This window comes from Apus apus, chromosome 3 (genome assembly GCF_020740795.1).
Source record: "Apus apus isolate bApuApu2 chromosome 3, bApuApu2.pri.cur, whole genome shotgun sequence".
Taxonomy (NCBI): Eukaryota; Metazoa; Chordata; class Aves; order Apodiformes; family Apodidae; genus Apus; species Apus apus.
The window spans coordinates 49,071,729-49,099,261 of record NC_067284.1 but is presented as its reverse complement, the minus strand read 5'-3'; the positions used below and the strand labels follow the sequence as shown (position 1 = coordinate 49,099,261).

Sequence of the window (27,533 nt, the reverse complement as noted above, 5' to 3'; positions counted from 1 at the left end):
AGTGCTAAGGCCACTGTGCCACAGCCTAGGAGACAAGTCACCAACTTCCTAACCCTGGGACTTCTGGCAAATGTGGTGTATGACTGAGTTCCTCAGGACACTTGCACATAAATTAGGTGGGTGTAAATGCAGAGGAGAGAAATGTGACTTCAGCACAGACCAAATCCTTAATTCTGTTTGCAAACCCCTTTTGTCCAAAAAATAGGCAGGACTTGTGCATTTTCTTTTACACAAAACCTTTGATGAAATGCTCAAGGCTGACATGCAAGCTCATCTCCTGCAGGTGGCAATGCAGCATTCGTCTAGCACTACCACGAGCATGGCAAGCACAACCTGCCATGATGCCACCATCAGGTGAGGGAGGAGGTGTTGGAAGTACAGAAATGTTTTTCAGTCTTTCTCATGAAGTTTCCCCATTACGGTCTAATTAAGCATTCACTGGAGCATAGTAGGATCACAAGGATGGCTCCAACACCATCATTTGGAAAGGTGACTTTAGAGGTTAGAACTCATCCTCAAGTAAATATTGAATGGAGAAAAACCTTAAGTAGAACAGTGGGGTGGCTTGCTTGAAAACAGCTGTCCTGGATTCCACCTGAGCTCCCTGGTCAATGGGCTTTCAGACGCTGTTGCTTTTTTTCCCTGGCAGCATGTTGTTTACCCGTTAGAAACTGTGGGCAGGTCTTTGTTTCTCAGCTCCCATTGTCCCCTTGGTCCTTGGGTGAGCCCTCAGGATGGCAGCTACTTAAAATTTGGCCTCACGAATAACAGAAAAGAGCCCACCTCATGTTGGCCCCAGGCTGCTGGAAAGAGCAGGTTTTTGCTGCATGCTTGTGTTCATCTACAGGAGTTTTGAGGGTCTCCAGCTATTTTGAGCTCCTCTAAGGACTGTGCTTGGTCTGAGATTCTACAGCCTTTTTCCTGGTGAGAATAGAGGAAATGCAGACCCCTGACACATCTTAGATCCTTGGCTGCAGCTATAAAACTTTGTTACTTCCAGAGAAAGCCAGTTTTCCTTCTGATGTAATTACAAGGATCAGTTTTTCTCCCCACGGTAAAGCTGTTCACACTGGCTTCCATGGTCCAGGAGTAAGATGGGATGTCATGAACACAGCTTCAAATACTTGAATGTCTTGCAACACGAGAAGATAAATTACTGACACTTCATCGCTTATACTTAGATTACTTTGACCAGCTGTACTTTATGTCCTGTTTCTTAAGACAAAATTGATTTTCAGATAGGCATAGGTTGTGCTTTTAGTTTATTCATAGTGCAAATGACGGAATAAGCAAGATAGAAGGAAAATCAGGGTTTAGATTGGCTGTTTATAAGGTGACATTTCCTTAGAAGACTACTTTTTTTTTTTTTTTCACACTGTACATTACTGAGATTTTAAATCCTCATCGACTTCTGAAAACACAGCTCCCAGAGGACAAAGGATGATATATTCTGAACGAGTGTGTAAAGTATAGTAGTTTAAAAGACAATAAATGCAAGGTCGTATTAGGGCAAAACAGTTAATTACCCACTTCATTATTGTCAAGGTTAATACAGTATCTGAGCATAGAAGCTGTTTTTCATCTCCTTTTGGAAACAAGACAGGACAGCGTTTCTTACAGACAGATCCATTATAGCTTATCACCAGAGGACAGACCGCTGCAGAAGCACCATGAAGGATGGCTACTGTCACCAGGCTCCAGAGCAAACGCCAGCCTGTCCAGAGAGCATTGGAAATGAAGGGAGAGCTGCAGCTTCAGAGGACCCCGCTTGAATGCGCAGAGATTGCGCACCATCGATTTTAATGTATGCTGCTAATGGCAGCATAAAATTCTCCAGCGCTCCTTCATCTCTTGTAACATTGATCCCTCCTAAATTGCACAATGTTCTGAAAAAACGTTGTTTAATAAAGATGGGGTATCGACTGTAGCAAATCCCATCTTTCCCTGGTCAACGCATTACAAGCTGTTCCTGCAGTGGGGCTCGGTCTCTGGTTTTCATGTGTGCTGGGATGTTGTACAGGTTTCCCTTACGTGACCTCAATAGACAGAAACATAACCCTCATAAATCTTAGTTCATCAACCTTCACAAATAATGCTTTGCTTATAATAATCTTATTTTGCTTTTAACTATCTGCTTTACCTGCATCAACTTTGAAAATCCTTTGTTGAAAAATGTTGAGACCAGTAAGTCGTTAAAAAAAATCAGAAAAGAAAAAAAAAGTAGATATAGAATATGTATAAAAATAGAATTCCTCCTTATTTAGAAGCACAAGTTGGGTGTTTTTTTTCATTTTATAAAGCTTTTAAAATTGCAAGAACTCGTCTAGTTCCTGTGAAACTAATTACCAGGATAACTGTGTTTATATCACATTCAATGTAGCCTTTTTCTGTTACATTTTCTTTTCAAGGTTTTTGTTTTGCTTTCGAAGTTAGAGCTAGAGTTTACCATCTCTTGTGATTCCTGCCTGTGTATTTCAGTCTCAGGTGGATCTGGGATTCATCGGGTTCCTGCTGATGCAGCACACAGCCTGGTGATGCAGATTTCCAACCTGAAAGTGAAATCATACCTTTGAACCTGAATACTTTTGGCCCTGCTGCTAATATTTGGCCTTTGAATTTGGGCCATGGCTGTGGCAGTTCTCAATCTTTGGCTTCTTCCTGCAGATGCTGTGGAAGCCCCCGGCATACCTTTTCTTTGTAGTAAATAACTTTAGGTTGGGTTAACATGGCACAACGTACATTTCAGTCTTTATAACATCCTATTTTATTTTTTATGCTCTGTGGGCATCCTGACAGAGCAATTACTTTTATTACTCATATAAAATGATACCTGCTTTGGGATATTAATTTGATTTTTAAGCCTGGTAAATTGTTCTGCCCACCAAGGAGGCACCCACTGTATTTCAGATTTATGTATAAACATCTTCAGTTCTATTCAGATAGCAAAACACTTGACAATATAGTGTATTTCACAGGGTCTCCATGGAACACTTCCTAATTTATACACTCTATGGACACTACTATGGGGCATTATTCCTATCTCTTGATAGGAATAATGCTAGATGTTTCATTGGAAAAAAAAAATCAATCTTGTGTAGGCTGTCTGATTTAGCCAGAGGGGCATCTCACAAGATGTATGTCCTTCCACATAAGAGAAGTGCTACATTTTAAAAAGCAAATAGAAATATGGTTGTCGTTCGCACTAAGTAATTATCATATTAATAGTAAAAGTGACATAATAGAATTTATAATATTAATAATTTTTATTAATAGTAATAAGGCACTTACTATTCTGTAGAAAATGTGCCTCTAGGATAGGAAAGTTTTACCATCTCTTTGCACTGCCCCTCTTAATTTACTCATAGATAGGAGCCTGAACATAACAGGAATTTCAGCCACCTCCCCTGCAAGTTGGTGTTTGCCAGTGGTCATCCTTATAGTGCTGGGAGAAAAGGGCTCTAGTACTTAATCCCCTTAACTTCATCAGGATGAGACAGCACTGAGGTCCCAGAGCTGACCAACACTGCTTCATCAGACTGAGGCTTCAGTGGCAAGTGCTTTTCTTGGAAAATCCAGAGTTTCCCCCAAGACCATTTTATGAATGGTACTTTTTTTAAATCCTCATAATCAAAAAGGTGGCTCCCAGGCATGCATGTGTGTTTAGAAAATCCCTGAACTGCAGGGGTTTGTCATCAGTGAATTCCCTAACACTTAAACTCAGCCACATTCTTCTAAATCTTCCTTCTGAAGGTAGCTAAAAATCCTACTTCCAGAGAGTATCTGCTTGGAGGAACAGAGGGAAAACTCCTCATTCCTGTAACTGAAGAGGCCCCTCTGTGCTCAGGGCTCCCTCCGGCTCTGAGGTCCTTTTGTGCAGGATTGCTCCAGGAAACCTCTCCTTTGTGAAGGCCAGTCCTGCTGAGAGGATTAAATTGGCATTGTACTCCTTGGCATCCATTTGTGCTGAGGAAGCAGGGTGGCAGTTGGGTATTTCAATCTTGTTTTCAATTACAAGCATTTCATTGTCAAATGTTATTGGTTTATTATGTGATAATTAAATACGAGTGATCAGCCAGTCATCCTGCCAAAGCGGCTGTAGCCAGTTGAAACCAATTCCATTCTTGCTGCATGGTTTCAGAGGTGAAAGGAGTGATCTATTTGCTCTCCCTTTTGTTTTTTTTGCTGTCCTATTGTTTTGGCATCCCTACTAGTTTAAACATAGCAAAGTAGGCAAGTAATTACAGACATAAATCAGAGCAGGGATCAGTGTGAGGTCAGGGCTACTTTGCTTGTAACCCAGCTGCCGTTTGCTGAATAACAAGAGGAGCACATTGCTTTCATCTTGTGAAAAGGGGTGTTTGTTAGTGATGAAATGCATATTTTGGTGAAGTTTGAGCCCCTGCGTGCTTGCGAGCGGTGGTTGAGCAGCCTCACTGTGCCTCCTCTGTCAGTGTTGCAATGAAGGGAGGGCCAGGGGCCAGGCTAGACACCATGGTCAGCATCCGATATGCCATGGTTGGTTCCTGATACACCATGGCTGGTATCCCATGCACCACAGTTTGAGTTCAATATGCCATGTTCGTTGTCCGATATGTTGTGCTTGGTGCCTGATAATGCCATGGTTAGTGTCCAGTATGCCATGTTTGGTGTCCAGTGAGGCACAGTCAGCATCTGATATGCCACGGTCAGTGTTCAGTTTGCCACAGTTGGCATTTGGATGCCATGGTCAGCATGCAACATAGGCCACAGCATGCAGAAGGACATCTCCTTGGGGTGACTGCAGGGACTGTTGAAAAACTCAGCAAGGTAAATAAGATACAGCCATAGATACTGAGCTGAAGCAAATGTGTTTCCAGTAGAGCCGTGCTGATTTATGGCCCTGGCCCTTAATCTCAACATCTTAGTATTGTGGTATGTTTATAAATGTGAAGTGGAGCTCAATGGGAGTCAACTGCTGAAAAATGGATGCAGCCATGGCTTACAGCCTTCAGATGGAACTAGCTAAAAATAGTCTTTCTGGAAGTAGAGCTGTAATGAAGCTCTGCTTACCTCCCATCCTACCAGGAGCACCGGAGTTGCAGGCGGAATGGAGTAGGGATGGGCAGGGGATTGTGGGCAGTCAGTGAGAGCAAGTTCATGTCTGCAAAGCTTCTGCATGCTCAGCGTCTATGGCTGGTGGATCTCTAGAGGACTTTGCAACATAAGGACTCAAACAGGGCCACCACCACTGGCATCTGTGTCCGAAAGCCATGCTTGTGTACAGTGGTTTGCTGGATGCTGTGTATTGTAAGAAGGAGATGTAGTCAAATATTATTTTTCCCTCTTCCCCAAATGTCTCTAATGCTAAGGCAACCAAGAGGTGATACCCAGTGATAACTCTGCTACCCAGGAACATACTGTTTTGTGAAAAAATCCAATACCTACTAAACTATGTGCTACCTTCCATTCCAACAGTTTGTTAAAATCGCACATAGAAGTGACTGCTGAACAATTTTAATTTAGCTTATCCTTCCTGTAAGTCAGATGCAACCCACCAGTTTGGCTTGATATAAATAACTGAATAATAACAAATAAAAAATGAGTGATTTTAAATGCTTTTGCTGTTGGCTGCTGAGCACCCACCTCTTAAATCGGGCTTTTTAAGAGTGTCTTGGAGTTGCACGCCAAATCTCAGCATATGATGTACACTGAATTTAACCCCTCTTTATTAATTTCTGCATGTCCTATTTTAAGAATTTATTGAGAAATTTTTTTTAGCAATGGATTATTCTGATGTGACATCATTACCAGCATTTTTGGGTGGATTGTGGACTTTTTTGTATTTTTGGTGGGTTTCTTGGTCAGATATGAAACAAAAATCAGTATTTAATCAAAGCAATTTTTTATTCCTAGACTATTGTTAGAGGAAATAAGCCTCGAAAGGATACTTCAATCAACGGCCTTCTAGAAGAGTTCGACAATATCTCAGTGACACGATCCAATTCCCTGCGGAAGGAAAGTCCTCCCACCCACCACCAAGGAAATGCAAACCATGTGCCGAGGCACCAGGAGGAAAATGGTTATATCACGTATTCCCAGTACTCCAGCGAGTCAGACACTACAACAGACTATGTCGTGGAAAAGTATCGGGACAAGACTCCCTACGGGGAAGAGTTCGACAGGTACTACAAAGGGAGCTATGCCCCCAAGCAGAACGGGCACATGATGAAGGTGGCTTCTCGGGACATCTATTACTCAGAAGTGATGCCCCTGCAGTCAGACCTCTCCAGGTTTCTCCCAGATTACCACCCTCACCTGGAGACAAAGCCCAAACCACTGGAATACGGTGGCCTAAAGCTGGAGTATCAGCGGATCCCCAGCGGATCCTCCCTGGACTATCGAGATCCCTTTCCTCACATGTCATCCCGAGCATCAGTGCAGAGTGAGTGCCCCAAGGAGAGACTGGAGTACAGTGTCAGTGACTGGGGACATGGCCTGGGCAAGGATGATTATGACAAGAGGCCAAAGTCATCCTACGTGGATCCAGCGAGCCCTCAGCCAGCAATGAGGCAGAGGTCCAGGTCAGGCTCTGGTCTGCAGGAACCAGCCATGCCCTATGGAGCAAGTGCTTTTAAAGCACACCAGCAAGGACATTCCTACAGCTCCTACACCTATCCCCGCTTGTCCGAAACAGCAGCAGGCATTCCCAAGGTAACGTGGCATCCCTGGTGACACTGCTACCTACCTAAAATGGGAGTGTGAAAAATTAAGTGCATACAAAAAATTAAGGGCAGGCAATGCCAAAAGTGGATGGTATTGTCCTGGGAGCTGTGTGGCTGCTGCTCAGCAGGTGTTGAAAACCCACCCGCTTTACTCAGATGTTTGAAAATGGATGTCAGGGACCATTGGGTTGAAGATACTTATTACAAGGCAGGTTTGGAGCTGTCCTGTTTCTGGGGTTTTTACTTGGGGTCTCCAATAACCCTCAAGTTCTTTGGCAGTTAATGTAGTGTTAGGAGGTTGTACGCCTGTGCAGGTGTCAGCTGGAGGTGAGGAGCTGGTCTGGTTTGTTATCAGATACTTATGTGTTTGAATTGTTACTGTGCAAGGCTCAAACCTCTGTGTTTTAATATTTATATTACATTTATGCTGTACTTACATTACAAGATTTATCAACCCTTTGTGCTAATGTGAGTAAGGGTTTACCCCTCTCACCTTTGTTTTTAAGCACTGAAATTAAACCAAAGCAGCTTCTCTCTCTCCCAAGATGTTTTAGATGTAGTTAAAAAAAAGAAGGGTTAAGGTACAAAAAAGCATTTCAATCATGATATCTACAGGCAGCTCCTTTGCAAAAATCTGAACCTGCTCTGCCTTTTTTAAGTCATATGAGGAATATGACCCATACAAGCTACCCTACCCGATGTGCAACAGTTTGCTGTAACTGTTTATTCACTTAAGAGAATAATGCTTTTCTTACATGTGTAGTCACATAGCTTATGATGGTGGCTTGCTTAAACATCTAATATTCTGCAAGAGGTATTTTTCCTTCAGTATAGATTGCATTGAACATTACAAAGTTCCCCTACCAGGGGGTGCCGAGATGATTGCTCATTTTTCCAGGGCTGAAACAGACTTGGGTTGCTGTGGCTTACCAAATGTGCTGAGGTAGGTAGCTTGTTAGTTGCTGAGATCCACTCTGCTCTTCAGTAATGATCTGAATGGTGCATTTTTTGCTGAGAACATGATCCTCTCCATCTGCAGACCCTGAAGACATCCCAGGTTTCTGCAAATCCACAATAGCTCCATGCCTGTGTCTTGCTTGCTCAGGTTTGGGCTGATTTGCTGATCCTGGGGTGCAGATTTATAACCACGGTATGGGGAGGGCAATGCATTTTTATTCCACATTGCATTAAAGCACAGGGCTGGGCTTTGAGAGTTGAGGATAAATGGAGGGGGAGTGGAAAAGTTACCAGGTCTCTTTGCATGGTTTTCCTTAGCTGGGGCTGTGGTGGAAGGGATGTATGTGAGTAGTGAAATGTGGCATTAAATATGGATTCTGGAAGTTGTGAGGAAAGCCTGGAATAGGCTACCTGCCATTTCTTTCATTTCAAACAATCATTTTATCAGAGTTTAGAAAGGAGGAGGACAAATCCATTAATTCATAGACTCTCTTGCACCTGCTGCTGTCAGCTTTACAGCATTCAGTAGGACAGAAGACAGAGGTATGTTTTACAGGACTCAAAGCTCTTCAGACAGTTTGAAAAATATCCCATTAAAATGCAGTAACAATTTTTTTATTTTTTTTTTAAAGCCTCCATGCAAGATTCATTGTGAGCTGTTCCTCTTCTCAAAGCATCAAAAACACTTCTACAGCCTTGGTGTATTGAAACTTGATGATTCACTGTTAAATGCAGCAGTTTCAATTCCCAAACCCATCCCCAGCTCCTGAAAGTGAATAGCAGTTTCTTGTCTTGGATGATTGCTGAGGAGCCTTCTTTTCAAGGAGTTATTAGTAAGATAATGGTTCATCAAATGGATTTACTAAATGAGAACCAGGTCTCGAAACAGATATTTTACAAATGAGATTGGCTTTTGAAGTATAATTAAAAAGGGAGAAAAAACTAGGCAGTAAAAAACTCAGCAGGCACAAATGTATGGCTTCAAAGTGTATTTTGTAAAGATGTTCATTTTGGCTTGTAAATATGAAAAGCAGACTTACTTCAGCATCATTTGCCTGCGATGGGTGCCAGATAAATCAACTGCCTGCCCTGTGATTTCATCAGTGATTTCAGTGACTTCTGATTGCCGTGCATGGGACCATGGAGGTGTAGCAAACCAGAGGCTCAGATTTGGTTCCCTCCAATCCACCGCCTCTATTACCTGCCTGCTCTCCTGTTCCTCCAGAATAACTGCAGTAGCACTTGCATTGGGTCACAGCATTTGCTGTGACAGCCTCTTGACAGAGATAGCGTCCCACTTTGTTCAGCAGAGTCTTCTGAATAGTGTCACACAACATCAAACCCATCTCACCAAGTCTGCTTATTATATAAAGGTTTTATCCTATTTTTGGATGCTTTTGATACTGCATCTTTTCCTTTCACTCTCCTTTTCATCCCAGTCAGCCCTTGTCACTTTTTGCAGCAAATCCTGTTATTCCAAAGCTCCTTTCCTTGTTGTTTTTCAGTAGTGTTTCTCCATGACCCCATGAAACTGAAACCTAATCAAACCCAAATGTGTTTTACCTATGCTGAAAGGCGAGCTGGGCTCACCAGGGGCTTCCCAGTCCCCCAGGAGGGTCTGGGCTGCAGCTGCCATCCCTGCCACATTCCGACTGCAGAGGTTGAAGGGCTGCCCAGCAGCTCACCTGGCCAGGAGGGTACATCCCCCTGACCAGCACACAGGTGTTGCCACTGCCTGTGATACAAACTGGGCATTGCAGTCATCAGAGTGGAAACCGAAATCATAGAATCATCACAGAGTGGTTTGAGTTGGAAGGGACCTTAAAGATCATCTAGTTCCAACCCCCCTGCATGGGCAGGGACACCTAGACCAGGTCACTCCAAGACCCATCCAGCCTGGCCTTGAACACTTCCAGGGATGTGGCATCCCTTCATAGCTTTCCTCTGGACTTGCTCCAACACCTCCATGTCATTCCTGTGCTGGGGACTCCAGAGTTGGATACAGTACTCCAGGTGAGGTCTCCAGAGAGCAGAGTTTAAATTAGTCTAGACACGGAGTTAGGGCCACCTTTTAAAAATGAGCAGAGCCAACTGCTGATGTGGCTGCGTGCGGATGCAGGGTGCTGGGAGCCAGGAAGCGGAGCCCGGCAGCAGCAGCAGCGGATGTCTCCTCTCTCCGCTGCACCCTGATGGATGTCATGTCAGAGCTCTGGCTGCTCCTTTGACCTGATCCTGAATGAGAGCAGGGATGGTTTATTCTTTCCTTTGTAATTTTAAATAGTTTCCTTTTGGGAGGTAATTGCATTCAGAAGCAGGAATAGAATTATTAGTGAAATAAAGTGGGTTCGATTTTGCCATGATGGGAAGCACTGCGTCAGGACACAGCCTTGGAGGAGACATTGAGCTGATTTACTCCTTTTAGCTCCTGGATTTTTGTAAGAAGTCACGGGATTCAGAACCTGAATGGGTTTACATTGTACTGCAATGCTAACTTAAAAAGGCTTTTAAAAATCCGTAGCAAGCACACCAAACCCCTGAATTTTCATTTTAAAATTTCACCGGGGAATTTGCTTTTGCCAGTGTCTCAAGTTTAGGATGTACTTAGAAATAACAGGCATGGGTGAAGCCTCAATTAATTCATTAATGTAGATTTATCCAACCTAAATCTCTGCACAAGGCTTTCCCCATCTCAGTACTTTAAAAAAAGTGTATTTACAGAAAAAGCAATAATTTATGTCCCTGCATACACAGATATATAGGACAGGGCTAGCTTGAGTTCCCCTCCCTCTACCAAACCATCTGAGCACTTCTCTGTGTTAATTAGTTTGGCAGATGTAATGTCCTTCACAAAATTCATGGTGTCTCTGACCCTTTTCTGTTTTATGGCTACCCCCTGCCTAACAGAGTAAGAGAATTTATGGTTTAATCATGAGTATGTTTTCATAGAATCATAGAATCCTAGGGGTTGGAAGGGACCTCGAAAGATCATCTAGTCCAACTCCCCCGCAGAGCAGGGTCACCTAGAGTACATCACACAGGAAGGCGTCCAGGCGGGTTTTGAATGTCTCCAGAGAAGGAGACTCCACAACCTCTCTGGGCAGCCTGTTCCAGTGCTCTGTCACTCTCACAGTAAAAAGTTTTTTCTGATATTCACCTTAAACCTCCTATACTCCAATTTGTATCCATTACTCCTTGTCCTATCACTGGTCATCACTGAAAAAAGCTTAACTCCATCTTCTTGACACTCACCCTTTACGTATTTGTAAACATTGATGAGGTCACCCCTCAGTCTCCTTTTCTCCAAACTAAAGAGACCCAGCTCCCTCAGCCTTTCCTCGTAAGGGAGATGTTCCACTCCCTTAATTATCCTTGTGGCTCTGCGCTGGACTCTTTCCAGCAGTTCCCTGTCCTTCCTGAACTGAGGGGCCCAGAACTGGACACAATACTCCAGATGCGGCCTCACCAGGGCAGAATAGAGGGGGAGGAGAACCTCTCTTGACCTACTAACCACACCCTTTCTAATACACCCCAGGATGCCATTGGCCTTCTTAGCCACAAGGGCACATTGCTGGCTCATGGTCATCCTCTTGTCTACCAGGACCCCCAGATCCCTTTCACCCACACTTGCTCTTGTTAAACTTCATCAGGTTTTTCCCCGCCCAAGTCTCCAGCCTGTCTAAGTCTCTATGAATGGCAGCACAGCCTTCTGGTGTGTCAGCCACTCCTCCCAGCTTGGTGTCATCAACAAACTTGCTGAGGGTACATTCTGTACCCTCATCCAGGTCGGTGATGAAGATGTTGAACAACACCGGTCCCAGTACCGACCCCTGAGGGACTCCACTAGTCACAGGCCTCCAACTAGATTCTGCCCCATTGACTACAACTCTCTGACTTCTACCTTTCAACCAGTTCTTGATCCACCTCACTGCCTGATCATCAAACCCATACTTGATCAACTTATCTACAAGGATGCTGTGGGAGACGGTGTCAAATGCTTTACTGAAATCAAGATAGACCACATCCACCGCTCTACCATCATCTATCCACCTAGTAATTTCCTCATAGAAGGCTATGAGGTTAGTCAAACATGACTTACCCTTGGTAAAACCATGTTGACTGCTCTTGATGACCCCCATCTCCTTGATATGTCTAGAGATAGTGCCAAGGACAAGTTGTTCCATTACCTTTCCAGGGATGGAGGTGAGGCTGACCGGTCTATAGTTACCCGGGTCCTCCTTCTTGCCCTTCTTGTAGACTGGAGTGACATTTGCTATCCTCCAGTCCTCAGGCACCTCTCCTGTTACCCATGACTTACCAAAGATGATGGAGAGTGGCCTAGCAATGACCTCCGCCAGCTCCCTCAGCACCCTTGGATGCATTTCATCCGGACCCATCGATTTATGGATGTCCAGATTACGCAACTGATCCCTAACCCAATCCTCATCTACCTGGGCAAACTCCTCCTTTATCTTGACTTCTACTGGGGCTATATGAAACTGGGGCTCATGGGGAAAGCCTGCAGGAGTAAAGACAGAGGCAAAGAAGGCGTTCAGCACCTCTGCCTTCTTCATATCCTCTGTCACCAGGGCACCCACCTCATTCAGCAGTGGGCCTATATTGCCTCTGGTATTAGTTTTGTTGGCTATGTATTTGAAAAAGCCCTTTCTATTGTCCTTAACCCGACTTGCAAGGTTAAGTTCCAAGGAGGCCTTAGCTTTCCTAGTTGCCTCCCTACATTCTCTAACAACAGTCCTATATTCCTCCCAAGTAACCAGCCCCTCCTTCCATGATCTATAGATTTTCCTTTTCCATTTGAGTTTGCCCAGCAGTTCCTTTTTTAACCACGCTGGTCTCCTAGCTCCCTTACTAGATTTTCTACCCATTGGGACACACTGATCCTGTGCTTGCAAGAAGTGGTCCTTGAATGTTGTCCAGCTATCTTGAGCCCCTTTACCTTCTAGCACCCTGTCCCATGGGACTTCCCTTAACAATTGATGGAGGAGGCTGAAGTTTGCTCTGTGGAAGTCCAGGGTTCTGGTCCTGCTGGGTATTCTGTTCCTCCCACACAGGATCCTGAACTCCACCATCTCGTGGTCACTGCAGCCAAGTCTGCCATTGACCACCACTGCTTCAGCAAGGCCCTCCTTGTTGGTGAGCACAAGATCCAGCAGTTTTGCTTAAACAAAACCACCATCCTCAGATGTGGCTGTATAACACAGTTACATGCTCGATGGAGGCTGTCTCAGATGCATGCAGATTCCAGCTTCACTTTTCCCAGGGAAATCTCAAAGCAGCCCCTCTGGAGAGGCATCCCGTCTTCCCCTGCGAGACCTCACGCCAGATGTAACAATGAGCACATCTCGCTCACGCATGAGGTGGGAAAAGCACTGATATAATATTGCACTCGGAGGCTTTTCTCCCTGTGACTCCAGCTGGAAACTCCTCCTCACTGTGCAGCCGCCTACAGTGATAAATTGATGCTGCGGCAGATTTTTTTTTTCCTCCTTTTTTTTTTTCCTCTTTTTTTTTTTTTTTTTGCAGTCTTAGCATAAAACGGTCAAATGATGTTCCACCGCAGAATTCAATTTCACAGTTCAGTTGGGTCCTTGATTACACTGCCAAATTCAGATTAATGTGCATTTAACTAACATGGATCAGGGACTCCTGGCCAGCAGCCAGCAGTAATAGTAGCAACCCTGAGCTGTGTCGAGTTTGCTGCTCTGTCCACCCCTGTGCACTGCCACCAAAATTGATTGATTAAATGAATTCATTGCCATAATTATTTGTAATTGTGCTACATCATGAGCCTGTGTCAAACCACCCCCCTGCCCCGAGGTGCTCTGTGCGTCGTCAGGAGTCACATATGTTGTATTGTATGTGGAGATGGAGATGCTCTTTTCTGGAGGGGAAAAAAAAAAGGTATTTTTTATTTGGGTCGGGTTTTTTGTCTTGCCTTTTTTTCTTTCTTTTTTTTTTTTTCTTCTTCCTTTTTTTTTTTTTTAGTTTGGAAAGAAGCAAATTTACATTTGCAAATGTGAAGGATTTGTTTGCTTTCAGTTCAAGAAGCTTGGAAAAGCCTGGAAAAGAAAAAGGAAGAAAGGAACCTGCAAATGAACAAGGCCTCTCGTTGGCATAATTTTATCTGTGATTGTCTCTAATTTCAGATGAGTGGGTTTTGTGACACTGCAGTTAAGCAGCGTGTCACCCTGGAAAATAATTTAAGAAATGGTAAATTGAATTAGGCTCCTCGTTATGCTCATGTATGCAATCACTCAGCAGCCAATAGCAGAACAAGTCAGGAGATGATGGAGACTTCAGGGTACCACCACCTCTGCAAGAAGAGGTTGGGTCATTTTTTAATCACTGGTGAAAAGCATAAGGAGGGATTAAGGGCTGAGAGTCAAAACCCAGGAACTGGTATTTGAAAGGAAGACACTGACTGGAATTTGCCAAAGGGCTGCTGGTTGTGGAAGGGATGAATTCTTGGAGGAAATGGCCCAGAGAGGGCAATGGAGGTACAGATCATGTGTGCTTCTTGGATCATGTATTTCCATTAAACAAAGGTTATTGTATCTACAAACAGGTACCTGGGCAGGAAAACGGACCTGAGATGCATAAAAGATTTCATGGTCTTTCCTGGCCTCCTTTTAGTGCTGACGAGAGCACAAAACTCAATGGTCTAAAAATCTCTTTTCAGATGCAGGGCAGCAGCATCGCATTGAGAAGAACAGGTACATGTTGTGCTGGCACTGTGCTGAGGAACTCCAGGGGCACACAAGCTGAGCCGAGTGGTGGGGGCTGGATGGCCAGCATGAAATCTGTCTGTTCACCCACATTCACTCCTCTGCTTTTGTGTTGCAGGTGGATTATGAACGAGCACAGCTGGTCGTGAGCCCTCCACTCTCTGGCTCGGACACGTACCCTAGGGGCCCAGTGAAGCTACCTCAAAGTCAGAGCAAAGTCAGCTATTCAAGCAGCAGCTACCACTACCCACTGGTCTATCACAAAGCATCCCACTATCACCAGCCATCTCTCCAGCCCAGCTCTCCCTATATTTCCACCGCCTCCTACCCCAGCTCCCCAAGTATCACGTCAGGTGCTTATCCTCCACCTAGCTGGGGATCCTCTTCAGACCAGCAGCCTTCCAGGGTGTCTCACGAACAGTTCAGAGCTGCTCTGCAACTTGTGGTCAGCCCTGGAGACCCCCGGGAGTACTTGGACAACTTCATCAAGATTGGGGAGGGCTCCACAGGGATTGTCTGCATCGCCACTGAGAAGCACACGGGAAAGCAAGTTGCTGTGAAGAAGATGGATCTCAGGAAACAGCAGAGGAGGGAGCTGCTCTTTAATGAGGTACCATGGAATCTTAGAATCACAGAAAGGTTTGGATTGGAAGGGACCTTAAAGATCATCTAGTTCCAAGCCCCCCTGCATGGGCAGGGACACCTCACACTAGACCGGGTTGCTCCAAGCCTCATCCAAGCTGGCCTTGAACATTTCCAGGGATGGGACATCCACAGCTTCCCTGAGCAACCTGAGCTAGTGTCTTACCACTCTCCCAGTAAATAATTTCTTCCTAATGTCTAGTATATATCTTCCCTCTTCCATTTTAAAGCCATTGCCCTTGTCCCGTCACTCCATGCCCTTACAAAAAGTCACTCCCCATCTTTCCTGTAGCCCCTTCAGGTACTGGAAGAACACTGTAAGGTCTCACCAGAGCCTTCACTTCTCCAGGCTGAACAGCCCCAACTCTCTTAGCCTGTTTTCATAGGTACATTGTTTTGGATGGTGCGATGGGTTTTGCAGGCAGTAGGCTCAACAGGACATGTGGGTCAAATGGCAACCTGAAGAGCCAAATTAGTGTTTTTCTAAAAGAGCTGATGAGTCCCGTGCACATCTATGCTGTATAAATATTGTATAACCAGACCAGTTTCAAATGGAATATGTCTCCTCCTGACTTTAAACCTATAACACAATCAAAAGTTAGAGTAAACAGCTGTGATATCTATTGGCTGGTCCATGCAGGTTGTCAGGTGCACAGACATAGCCCAGCTGCCTTTTTCTTACTGTTTTATTGTATAGTTCATTCTTCTGAGATGGAGGATCCAAACTCACCTGACTATTCAAGAAGCACATGCACCATAATCTGGCATATCCATGCTTTTTGTTTCCCCGCTCCTTCCTCTCCTAACCATTAGCAGTCCCTTTGCTTTCTTGATGGTTACCTAGCAAAGAGCTGATGGTCCCTTTTCCATGAGACCGTCTGTGCTAATTCCCATATCTCCTTTCCTGAGTGACTGCAGCCAGTTCAGAGCCCACAACTGCTTATGGATGCTTTCCCCGTGTACGTAATTTTAGATTTAAGAACACTGGTTCTCATTTGCCATTTTTTCACCCAGTTGTTTTTGGTGCTTTCTCTTCCTTCTGCAACTCAAAGAGTTTCTCCATTTTTTCTTCCCTTAAAGAAGCCAGTGGTGTGTGTTCTCCACTCCCTTTTTGAGATCACTACGTGAATATGCTGATTAATGCCAAAAACATGGCAGATTCCCAGGGAGACCTCTTGTGAGAAAAAACAGTTTGCTTCTGTCATTTGTTTCCTGTATTTTAAGAGGGTCTTCCTCAGCACATGACAGACTGGTTTCTTTAAAGCCTTAAAAATGTAACGTTTTAAACTAAAATATTAGTTTTTAAGAAACTTCACACAGTTCTCCTTTGCACAGTCTGTGACTGTACTGGATATTGTGGCTTTGTTTTGGCTGTGCTGGAAGACTGCACTGAACTGTGTTGTGGTCACGCTAACCAAGCATCTCTTGAATGGCAACATCTTGAAGCAGGTCCTGCATGCTGTGCAGGACCAAGCTGCTTCCCTGACACGCTCCAGTCACTCGTATCATCCCAGAATTTCTTTTCAGCAGTGCTGAAATTCCTCTGTCTATAATGAAGCCTTCTCTGACTGTTGTTTTCTCTCCTGGTCACCTCTCCAATGTCCCTCAGTAACATGTGGTCATAGTTTCCACCTTGGCTGGGCTGTTGCTGTGGTCCCAATTCTTTATAGCCCCATTGAGCTGTGGGATTTGAGTTTTCTTCGGAATATCCCCTACTTTTCCTGTATTCTGTGAAAATTGTGTGCAAAGTACCATTTGATATGTGATGAAGAAGACTTTGACAGGTTGATCAATTGGTCAGGTCAAAAAGAAAATAAATCTCTGTTGTGCTGAAAGCAACTGGCAACAAAAAAAAGCAATTAAATAAACAAGCCTGTTCCTGCAGTCTGAAAAACATCCCAGTTATCCACCACTTACAGCAACTAAAGATTCTTCCTTCTTCTTAATGCGTTTATGATGACTGTTATTTTTATGTAAATATATTGATTTTGTTTATGGCTTGGCATAAGTATTAGGGAGGGTGTGATTCATAGCAGAACCTTTACTAATCGCAAAAAGAAGAGTACAGTGAAAGGGAAGGTCAAAACAAGTGTCAGATACGGCTTGTAGCAGTTCACATATCGTCTCTTTCTTCCTCACAGGTTGTAATCATGAGAGATTACCATCATGAGAACGTGGTTGACATGTACAACAGTTACCTGGTTGGCGATGAGCTCTGGGTAGTGATGGAGTTTCTGGAGGGCGGTGCTTTGACCGATATTGTGACTCACACGAGGTGGGTTCAGGGGTGCTGAGCCCCCACAGCATGAGCCAGGGAGGAGGGAGATGCTGCAGCTTTTCTTCACAGATACATTCGGACCATGCCTCACTTTCTCCTGAGGGAGTCTGGGTACCTCCAGGCTCTATATACCTATTTTTATAAATATTTATTACTGTATATTTGTATATACAGACAAAGTACATATATACAGACATTAAAACACATACATGCATAGAATATACCCTTATGGAAGAAATATAGACATAAATATAAATATGCATGCATGTGTATATAGCTATGTATATGCATGTGTGTATGTGTATGCATATAATTTTATATATATACACACACACTTAAAAATATACTGTAGCATGCTCACTTTATCAGCATAAATAAGCCACTGCAGGTGAATGCCTGTCAGTACTGGATTTTTTTAAATAAAAGGGAAAAGAAATATCTGAAAGGCCTTGCTGGTAGATGGGTATTTGCCAGTGCTTTAAAAGACAATTTAGGAGTGAGATTGCTTTTATCCATCAATTCCTCAAATGGCAAAAAAAAATAAAAAAAATTTAAAAAATCACTTTTCTCTGTTAGGTGATCCATATTTTGTTTTTGCTGTCGTAACTTCATCAGTTTTAAAAGTACTTACTGTCCACACTCATAACCCATGTAACTGTGTTGTTAACTGCAAACCAAGCCAAAGGCAAAATGGGGAAAATATTTTTGTATCAGAATATTTGTGCTTATGGTTGAGCTTGTTCCCATATTTCAGCATAAACATCACAGTGTATGGAACTGCTCTTCCTTTTCTGAGTAGAGACATTGGATTTTACAACCCTCTTCACATCTGCTCTTCGCTCATCTTTTCCTGATTAGCAGGATAAAATGAGATAGACAAGAGGAAGTCTTTATTTAATTTCTTCCTCTTGAATGAAAAAAAAAATCATTTCCCACACCATTCCAGTGAGGGTTTATTTAGGTGAGCAAGAAGAAAAGCAAGGAATAGTAGATTAGAATAGTTATCTTCTCTCACCGTTTAATGATACTCTTAGATCTTAACAAAAGCAGAGTTGTAACACAAATATTTTATTTTTTAATATTGCCTTAGCTGATGTGCTGAAATAAATCACAACATCGCAAGTTGTTTGTTAACTCCCCAAAACATTAAACGCTCTGTCTTGGATAGACAGGCATTTAATGGCAAACAGAGGTTCCCACAACACCACTTCTTAAGGGCTGTCATCTATTTTTTTTTTACTCTGTATAGTCTTGCCTAAATCTTCTGGGTTGTGTTGTTTTTATAGTGCATGACCTTTCCTCTAATGCTTTGCTAAAATATTGCACACGAAATTCAAGCAGAAATCTCCACAGGTGTTTTTCTGCTCACATAATAAAGATGCTGGGGACATCCAGCAATGGGTCAGGATACGTCACCCATCCCAGCCATCTCCAGGATGGACAAATTAGGATTCCTGCTATTTATTTTTCTACTGCAATACCCTGGATGTTTCCTATATACAGCATAAAAGCAAAGGAAACGGTCTTCAACAGCTACACCCAGGGCCTGATGTTTTGTCTGCACAATTAAGAGTATTTTTCCTTATATTTATTCCAAGCCTGTTTCTATCCCAGTGGTGATTTACCCTCTTTGGCAAGCAGTAAGTTTACTGTAAATAGGCATTTCAGTATTTTCCCAGAAGGAAACAGGCTCACTGTAACACACCACATCACACAGCGTACTCTGCTTTTTTAGTGCTGCAGGAAGGCTTATCCAGACCTCATTGCAGAGTTATTCCTCACACCTCATCTCCCATTTTTTCAACAGAAATATGACCAGAGAGTCACTCCACAGAGCTGTTGCTTAAAAGATCTCAGGGCTCTCTGTGTACTGGGGTGAAGGGGCACTTGTGCCTCCTCGCTCCCCTTGCCCGCCGTCTTTGTTAATGCTTAGCTCGTTTTTCCACCTTGCTCTTTCAGGATGAACGAGGAGCAGATAGCAACCGTCTGTCTGTCTGTCCTGAGAGCCCTCTCCTACCTGCACAACCAAGGTGTCATCCACCGCGACATCAAAAGTGACTCCATCCTTCTCACGAGCGACGGCAGGGTGAGCACACAAAGTTTCCCTGCTTCTCTTGGGGCAGGCATGAAAATAGGTGTGTACATCTGAAGTGACAGTAACTTAGAAGAAAAAATAAAAAAAATAATAATAAGCCAGTTGTGTGACACCAAGGGATATGACCTGTGAGTAACTTGTTAGAGAGCTCAATCAGAAGAACACTGGCCTGGGCTGGCTGGTGATTGACATCTGCATTGCATGCAGAGTTCACTGGGGGAATGGAAGCTGTCAAAAACTGGAACAGGCTGCCCAGAGAGGTTGTGGAGTCTCCTTCTCTGGAGACATTCAAAACCCACCTGGACGCCTTCCTGTGTGATGTACTCTAGGTGACCCTGCTCTGGCAGGGGGGTTGGACTAGATGATCTTTCGAGGTCCCTTCCAACCCCTATGATTCTAAAAGGCAGTGGCAGAAGAAACTGTGCCATGTGGGTGTTGGTTGGGTGACAGGAGACCTTTTTGCTGCACCACTCCTACTCTGTTGCCTATCAAAGAAATTTTATTTTTACTATATTTATTTAGTTATCCCTTAGTCAGCAAGCTTCTAGACATTTGCTCTTTTTTCCCAAGCAACATCCATCTATGCGGCTAGAAAATATTTTGCATTACTGCTGAAAACCTTCTCTGATGGTGAGAGTAGCTTTTTTTTAACCATAGGTACACTTACAAGATGCTCAGTAATACCTGTCCTACACTTCCATTTAATTGGATGGGATGCTGATGAGAGTGAATTGGTCTTTCTTTGTGTTGTCAGTGAGTGGGGGGAGAGGGAGAGAAAATGCTGGGCATGACCTGCTCAGTAAGCAAAGTAAAGTTTGCACACAGAAAGAATATTGTGTCAGCAGTGTTTGGACCTAAAGAAACTATTATTTCCTTGCAAGGAGAACAGCAGGTTTGGGCAGTGGGATTTCTGGGCATACACAGCAGTAAAACATGAGACACCTAAAGCTTGAGACACCCAAAGGCTTGGGTGGAGGGAGGCACGTCACTCAGTAGAAGACCCTGATTTCTGCTAGAGTTAGGCACTACTTTGATCTCCTCCTGTAGCCCCCATTGGGATAATTTGAGTAGAAATTAATGCACTCCTGGCCAGTGAGGCATGTAAGCAGGGCTTTAGCGGTTGCTCCACTGGCCTTACACACCTGGTCAAAGCAAGACATAGCAGGTTGGTCTGGAGTCACACCTCAATCTTCTCCTCCACAAGGTAAAACTCCTGGCTGCCCAGGCCTGGGCTAATTCCCTAAGCAAAGGCTCAACTTTATAATTTGATTCCCATGTCACCAAGGGAGAGGAATCTTCTTCCCGCAGCAGTCGTAGGCTGCTCCCGTTAATCCTGTCAGGGAAAGAAAATTCCACGTGTGTAGGAGTTTTTTTAATCCCTGTTGCTGAAATAGCATCTGATCTACTCTCAGGATCTGCATACAGTGCCTCATTATACTCATTACTCCAGTACTTATTATCTGCATTGCAGATTTCTTCATGGCTGTGTTGTGCAATTATCTTTTTTTAGAAAATCGTCTTCTTTTATGTACTCAAATGAGCAATAGATATGCAAAATCTCTTGTGCTCCTACAAAAGAAGATTGGGCTCTGCTTCCAAAATATACATTATTTCTTCCATTCTTCAGCCTGTAAACTGGAAAAATAAATTTAGCACAGAAAACTTGGCTATTATTGGCTTTGTTTTAGGAATACCAACAATCATTTTGCAATTCTGTTAAAAATAATACCCTCAGTTTTTAAAAAAGTAGTGTCTGTACTGAATCCAAAAGAAAACAAATCAGTGCTGATCATAAAATGCTGCTCTACACAATGCAGGGATTTATGAAACTTGCCACTTTCGTTGTGCTGGGGCTGTTTGGGCTCATTTCATATCCCCAGGCACCAAGTACATCATTGGATACACAGCTTATGGACATTGAGCTTGTGTCCCTGTTGCACTGTGGGGTGTATAGCTGAGGGTGAAGGGGGTTAGCCTAGTGTCCGGGGAAACCCTTACAGTAGCTTCCAGGCCTCCAAATAAATAGTTGGGGGGAAAATAAATTTAAAAAAAAAAATTCCAGCCTTGAGGAACAAGCTGTTTCTGGAAGAGGGTGATGCCAGCAACACTCAGACCAGCTTGTTTTGGTTGGAGGCTGGAGGACTTTGCACCTTGGCATTGTACAGCAAAGGGGAGGGGAAAGGCAATAATTTTCCGTAATTTTTGTTGTTGAAAAAAAAAAAAAAGAAAAGGAAAGAAAAAAAGAGACCTGGCATAAAAGTATGAGCAGGCACATGACGCAGGAAGAGCTGCTCTCTGGAGTGCTTGCGTATCCCATTATTTCTATTCCAGGTCACTGCCACAGCCACTCAAGGACAGTACCGTCTTTACTTCCTGAGTTCCCAGCCAAAGGGAGCAGGTCCCTTTATCTCTTAAAACCATTTTGGAAGAGTCTTTCCTGCCTCTCCCCAAATTAGCTCCCCTGCTACATAAAGGAGATTGTTTCTTTAGTGCTAGTTCACAGTAGGAGGTCTTTGCCTTGAAAACTCCTTGGCAGGGGGTATTGCTTTCTGTGATCATGCTCTGTATGGTAAAAGAAAAAGGGGTGAATAACACTTGTTTCATCTGTTTTCTGGCAAACCCACCAATCCTATACTGATATAAAAAGTAGGAGTGATGTGTAGCACTTACAGTATATATTATTGAATATCAGTATACATGCATAGACTACAAACATGGGTTATATATATATGTGATAATGCATTCATTATCATAAATGTTACTTCAGAGTTTTTTGCTTGCCTATTTTTAAAATATTGTAAGAAACTTCTTATCACCTCCACATCTTTTCCTGGTGGCAAGGTAATGAGGCATGACAGGCCATCTTAGTAATGAGCACCACTGACACTGTCTCCTACGTCTTCCTTGGTTTTGATTAGCCGTGTGTTTCCCAGTCTGTATTGCTGTCTCCAGCCACGCTTCCAAAATAGTACTGCTGTCATATCCCAGGCAAATGTTGCAGCCCTGTCCCTGTCCTCCCAAGCTGCAGCTGGAGATATGTCTGTCAGAGGCATGTATGTCTTGGAGGAATCTGCCTGGTTATTGAAGAGGAACTTTTCATCTGCTTCTCAGATAAAACTGTCTGACTTTGGGTTCTGTGCCCAAGTGTCCAAGGAGGTCCCCAGGAGGAAGTCTCTGGTTGGGACACCGTACTGGATGGCTCCAGAGGTGATATCCCGCCTGCCCTATGGAACTGAGGTGAGTACAGTGGGGCACAGCACCCACCCAGAGCAGCTCCTTTCTCTTGGCCACTCCCCTGCCTGAGCCCTGTCTGAACCTTGCAGCTCTAATGCACTTAGGCAGATATGCTAAACAGCCGCAATTATGTTTGCCCCAGAGTGCTATGTGGTTCCTTATTCTGAAGTATTTCTCCAAGACAAAGTCATTCAATAACAACTCCATTTAGTGCACTAAGCAATGTAATGCCTTTACATAGCTTAGCTTGAGGTGCTGCAGTACAAGGAGCTGCCATCATTTTCATATCACAGAAGACCCTTTGATCATCTCTAATGTCAAGCCTGCAAGGTGGAGCTGCAGTTACAGGTGTCTACACCTGCATATGCCAAACCAGCAGGCAAATCACATGCCTGTGCTGCACAGCCAGGTCACAGCAGTATTTGCAGAGACCTGCAGGCAGAGATCCACTCTGTTTTCATCCAGCTAAAGCCCAGTATCCCCTGCCTCCAGGGAGGAGTGCCAGCAAAGGCACAGGTGTGTAGGGGCCCAAACACAGGAGCCAGCTGTGTGACTTGCCACCCTCTGTTGTGGCATTCGTCTCCACATCAGCTTATTCCTTGCAGTCATTGCTATCATTAGTTGAGAGACAGAGGCGGGGAGGGGGAAGAGCCTACCTGTGGGAGCTATTTTAAGCACTGCCAAATGGTCTCAGAAAGGCAATTCTGACGTTTTATTGGAGCCCTTCAGATGAGCCCAGAAAGGTGGGGACCTGGCAGCTCTGCAGTGCCATACCCCATCCGTTAGGAAACTCTGAGTCACAGCAGTTCTGCAGTGCCAGCCTGGGAAGAGCAATCCTCAATCCTGCGCTCAGCCGTGACAGTGACTCACCCCTCCCAGCAAGGGACGTGGCTGTGTTTGCTCCTCTGCCTGGTGAGGGGAGGCATCTTCTGCTTGATAGGGCCTGTAGGAACAGCTGCAGAGAGAAAACCTACCAGAAGAATACATATAGATATATTTACACAACGATACACACATGCACACACACACACGGGGGGTGGGGGGGGATTATCTGAGACCTGAGATGGGTGTTGCTGTAACATCACATTGCTCAGCAGAGATTGATCTGGGAGAGAACACACCCCATAGTGAGAGCACCCTGTGGGAACTGCCTTTCACCCAGGATGCCTGGCATTGTAGAAGACATTTCAGGGATAATAACATCAGCTATTGTTAGTCCATTAATTACACTGAAGGGAGCTGAAGTTACAGATACATTAGGTTTCCTCACTAGAAGGGGGGAAAAAAAAAAAAGTTTAAGCTGAAGGGTAGTGTTGGTAAAAGAACAAAAATCAGTATGAAAAGGCCTTGGTGGTATTTGGGCTGGCAAATGACAGGAATGTCAGTTATCAGAGGATGGGATTCTGGAGCAGCTCTGGAGCAGCTCTGCAGCAGGCCAGGACCAAAAAAAAAAAAATTAATCTGGAGCTGAATCACTGCCCGAAGGGATTATAGACTGTGTTTTATATACCGTAGACCCTGTGCTCACTGGAAATGGGCCCAGGTGTAGTAAGAGCTTGTGTTTTCTCTGGGGTCTCAGACAGTTCCTGTAGCCTTTAGGATTCAGGGAAAGAGCGTAACTGAGTTTACAGCAGCTGAGCTGTGAGCTGCTCTCTGCCAGCTGCACCTTCCTGCAGTGTTGCAGAGCCCACTGAGGGAAACAATATTCAGTGGGTGCAAATCAGTGCCTGAAATGCAGTGCAGGAGAGTGCAGCCAGCTTCCCACATGATCCTGCCTTAGCACTGCTTCCAGTGGACATCAGGTTTGTAATCTATTTCTGATCTGGTTTTTTTTTCAATGCACTTGCTGCTCAAGAGAAAAAAATCCTGTGGGCTGGTTAAAAAAGAAAGATGTTTGGTGACGGCTCACCAGACTGGTGGGTCAGCCTGGCTGCAGACAGCGCGTACAAGAGCAGGAGCCAGCTCAGAGGTGTGCATGAGCCTGTTACCCCTTCTCTGCACTGCCTGCAGGATTTACAGCCCAGCTCTGTGTGTTGCAGGTGGACATCTGGTCCCTGGGCATCATGGTGATCGAGATGATAGATGGAGAACCTCCCTACTTCAATGAGCCACCACTGCAGGCCATGCGCCGCATCCGGGATAACTTACCACCCCGGGTGAAGGACATGCACAAGGTCAGACATCCCATAGGTGATAAGACTTCCCTTAAGTCCTGCATATATAAACATTTAACAAGACCATAGCCACACACTTCCATGCCTGAAGAATAAATTGCCTCTTTAATGTACCACCTGGAGAAGTGGGTCCTGCATAGTTCTCATGGGGAGGATGTGAGGCCAAAGCCATCAGCAGCCCATGGACATTTTGTGCCAGGCTCTGGCTTTGCTTTTGCAGCAAGTGCCAGTGAAGGGAGCTGGGCAGAGCCTCATACTCCCTGAGCTTCCCACCCCACCACTCTGCAAGGTGGCACATCAGCCCTGCTGCAGGTAGGCTGATGCATGCATGCCCTGTACCAAGGCCTTTGGGTACCAACCCATTTTGGGTTTGCTGCTAGAGGTCAGACCTGAGCCTTCAGTGTAGGGTGATGCTTTTCTCACCCACCACACACAAAGCTCTCCAGTGCGTGCAGTTCTGTGCCCCACTGATACCCAAATCTGCCCAACATTAACAGCACATAGATGCACGGCCCCTCAGCTCAGTGCATCTGTTTCCATAGGGAAGCTCATTGTGTCCCTTGTCTTCCCAAGAAAAGCAGTGTCTGTCTACCCCTAACACCTGTGTGATCTTGCAGGTCTCCTCAGTCCTCCGGGGCTTCTTGGACACAATGCTGGTGCGGGAGCCCTCGCAGAGAGCCACAGCCCAGGAACTGCTGAGACACCCCTTTCTCAAACTGGCTGGCCCCCCGTCATGCATTGTGCCTCTCATGAGGCAGCACAGGCATCGCTGAAGCTGGCAACCCTTCCGGAGGTCGGTGGAGAGCCCGGATAGCAGCCACACGGGAATTCCAGCAGTTGCGCGGGAACCGCAGGCAGGGATGAGGGAAGCCTGGCAGAGGAACACTAGCCCTGCAGTAACGTGGTGTACAAGAACCTGAGGAGGTGCTCTGTGGGGCTGTGAGAGACCGGGAAGCCATCCTGGCCCCCAGCTAGGTGGCCACTCCACCATGGACCGTCGCTCCCCAGTACTGGTATCTCCTCAGCCATCTTGGCAGAAGGCACCAAGTGCAAACAAGGCCGGGAAGATAATTAGTAGAGGATAGCACAACCAGAGTGAAACACCAGAGTTTTATTGCAGGCTCCGGCCCTTCTATTTGAGAAGAACTTTTTTTCTGACAAAAAAATAAAACAAAAAAATAAAAGCACTTTTTCTCTCAGACACAGCAGCGCAATGTATTTTGCAACAACTTTGTAATTTTCTGTACAGTACATTTTGATAATTTGCAGTACTTTGTCACGTAACTGTTGTGTGAGTTGAAGTCTTAAGTGTAACTTAGCAAGAATTTGAGAAGATAAAGTTTTCCTACTTTTTTAACCCTTTTGAAAACAGGGAAAAAAAAAAACAACACACAAAAAACACACACACCACCCAACCACCTTCGGGAAGGTAGAAGGTCTTGCAGATTTTTGCATCAGGGTGAGGAGAGCACTCATCCTGGCAGCCTGAAGAGCCAGCTGCCCCTTTGGGTGCTCTCCTTCCCTGCTTCTCTCAGGGGGAGCTAAGGCACCTGGCCTACCTTTACTGGAGGGTCATCTTCTCACGCTGGGGCCATCCCTTCATCATCTATCACCACGAGGCCAGTTTTGTTATCACAAAAATCTGTTGCTTCTGTGGCGCTCTGGAGGTGGACAGAAAGGGCAGGAGTCCGTTCTCTGGGCGTCCTCCAGAGCGCAGCCAGACCCTTGTGATGCGTTACGAGATGTTTGCCATATAGAAGTTGTGCTGCTGTCTAGACCTTTTTGAATGTTGATGCAACCAGTTGACTACTACAGTACAATTTTGTGTTATTTGTTGGATGACTTTGCATGTTAACTGTAGGCCTAAATAGATTTGCCTTTAAAATTTTTAGAAGTGCTTCATAATTCTTTCAATGATAAATGACTTTTATTTATTAATGATTAGTTCTTTTTAATTATGTATAATACAAAAGCCATGTTTTTTCAAGGGTTTGTTTGGTTTTTTTTTTCTTACTGACCTCATTTTATGATATCATTACAGAACACAAAGCCAATTTTGTGAAAACACAGTTTCTTTCTTATTAGGGAATTTCATAGTGAATAAATTAACTGTTATTTATTGTAGTAAAGTATAACCAAACATCTAAACCTGGCAGGAGCTGTTTATTAAAAGTCTTCCTCCAGGATTAAGAGTTGCCAAAAGTGAAGAAGCTCCTTGAATACTGCCCTTAAAAAGTTAAAAAATATTTGAAGGGAGAGAAACATTTTTAAAAAAAGAAACAAAAACAAAAAAACAAACAACAACAAAACAATAAAAGGAGCTAAACATGAACTTGAACATTGAATAAATGTTCTTACAGATAGATGCGTGTCTTATGCCCCACTGCTGTCTCTCTCTTCTTATCCCTGTTTGCACATTTGAAGAAGACACTCAAGACAATGTGTTTGGCTCAGGCCACCCCACCGCAGAGACACTCCAGGACCCACCTGCAGACACCCACGGCATGCCAAGGTGGTTCTCTTTTGTAGTCTTGACAACTCAGGAAAACAGACTGCACCAGGGAAGGCAACAACATACAGGCAAACCTGTACTACAGCTACTAGCCACAAAAGTCAATGTTTTTTAACCATCTTTGAATTAAAAAAAAAAAAAGGGGTTGTTGGGGGGTTTTCTTCAACATTCAGCACATTTTAGGCTGTACGAGTAAA

At 44.4% G+C, this 27,533-nt stretch overlaps 1 protein-coding gene across 9 annotated transcripts in view; it reads left to right on the top strand.

Moving 5' to 3' along the window:
- Positions 1-27,310, top strand: part of PAK5 (p21 (RAC1) activated kinase 5) — a 210,015-nt gene extending 182,705 nt beyond the window's left edge. For all 9 annotated transcript variants that reach the window (XM_051614187.1, XM_051614186.1, XM_051614191.1 and 6 more), the window contains exons 3-9: positions 5,893-6,690; positions 14,520-15,011; positions 17,185-17,318; positions 19,281-19,407; positions 22,528-22,653; positions 24,690-24,824; positions 25,442-27,310. In XM_051614187.1, the coding sequence (XP_051470147.1) occupies positions 5,893-6,690; positions 14,520-15,011; positions 17,185-17,318; positions 19,281-19,407; positions 22,528-22,653; positions 24,690-24,824; positions 25,442-25,597 (1,968 nt within the window). In that variant the 3' untranslated portion in view covers positions 25,598-27,310. The remainder of the gene's footprint in view (positions 1-5,892; positions 6,691-14,519; positions 15,012-17,184; positions 17,319-19,280; positions 19,408-22,527; positions 22,654-24,689; positions 24,825-25,441) is intronic.
- The last annotated feature ends 223 nt before the right edge of the window (positions 27,311-27,533 follow it).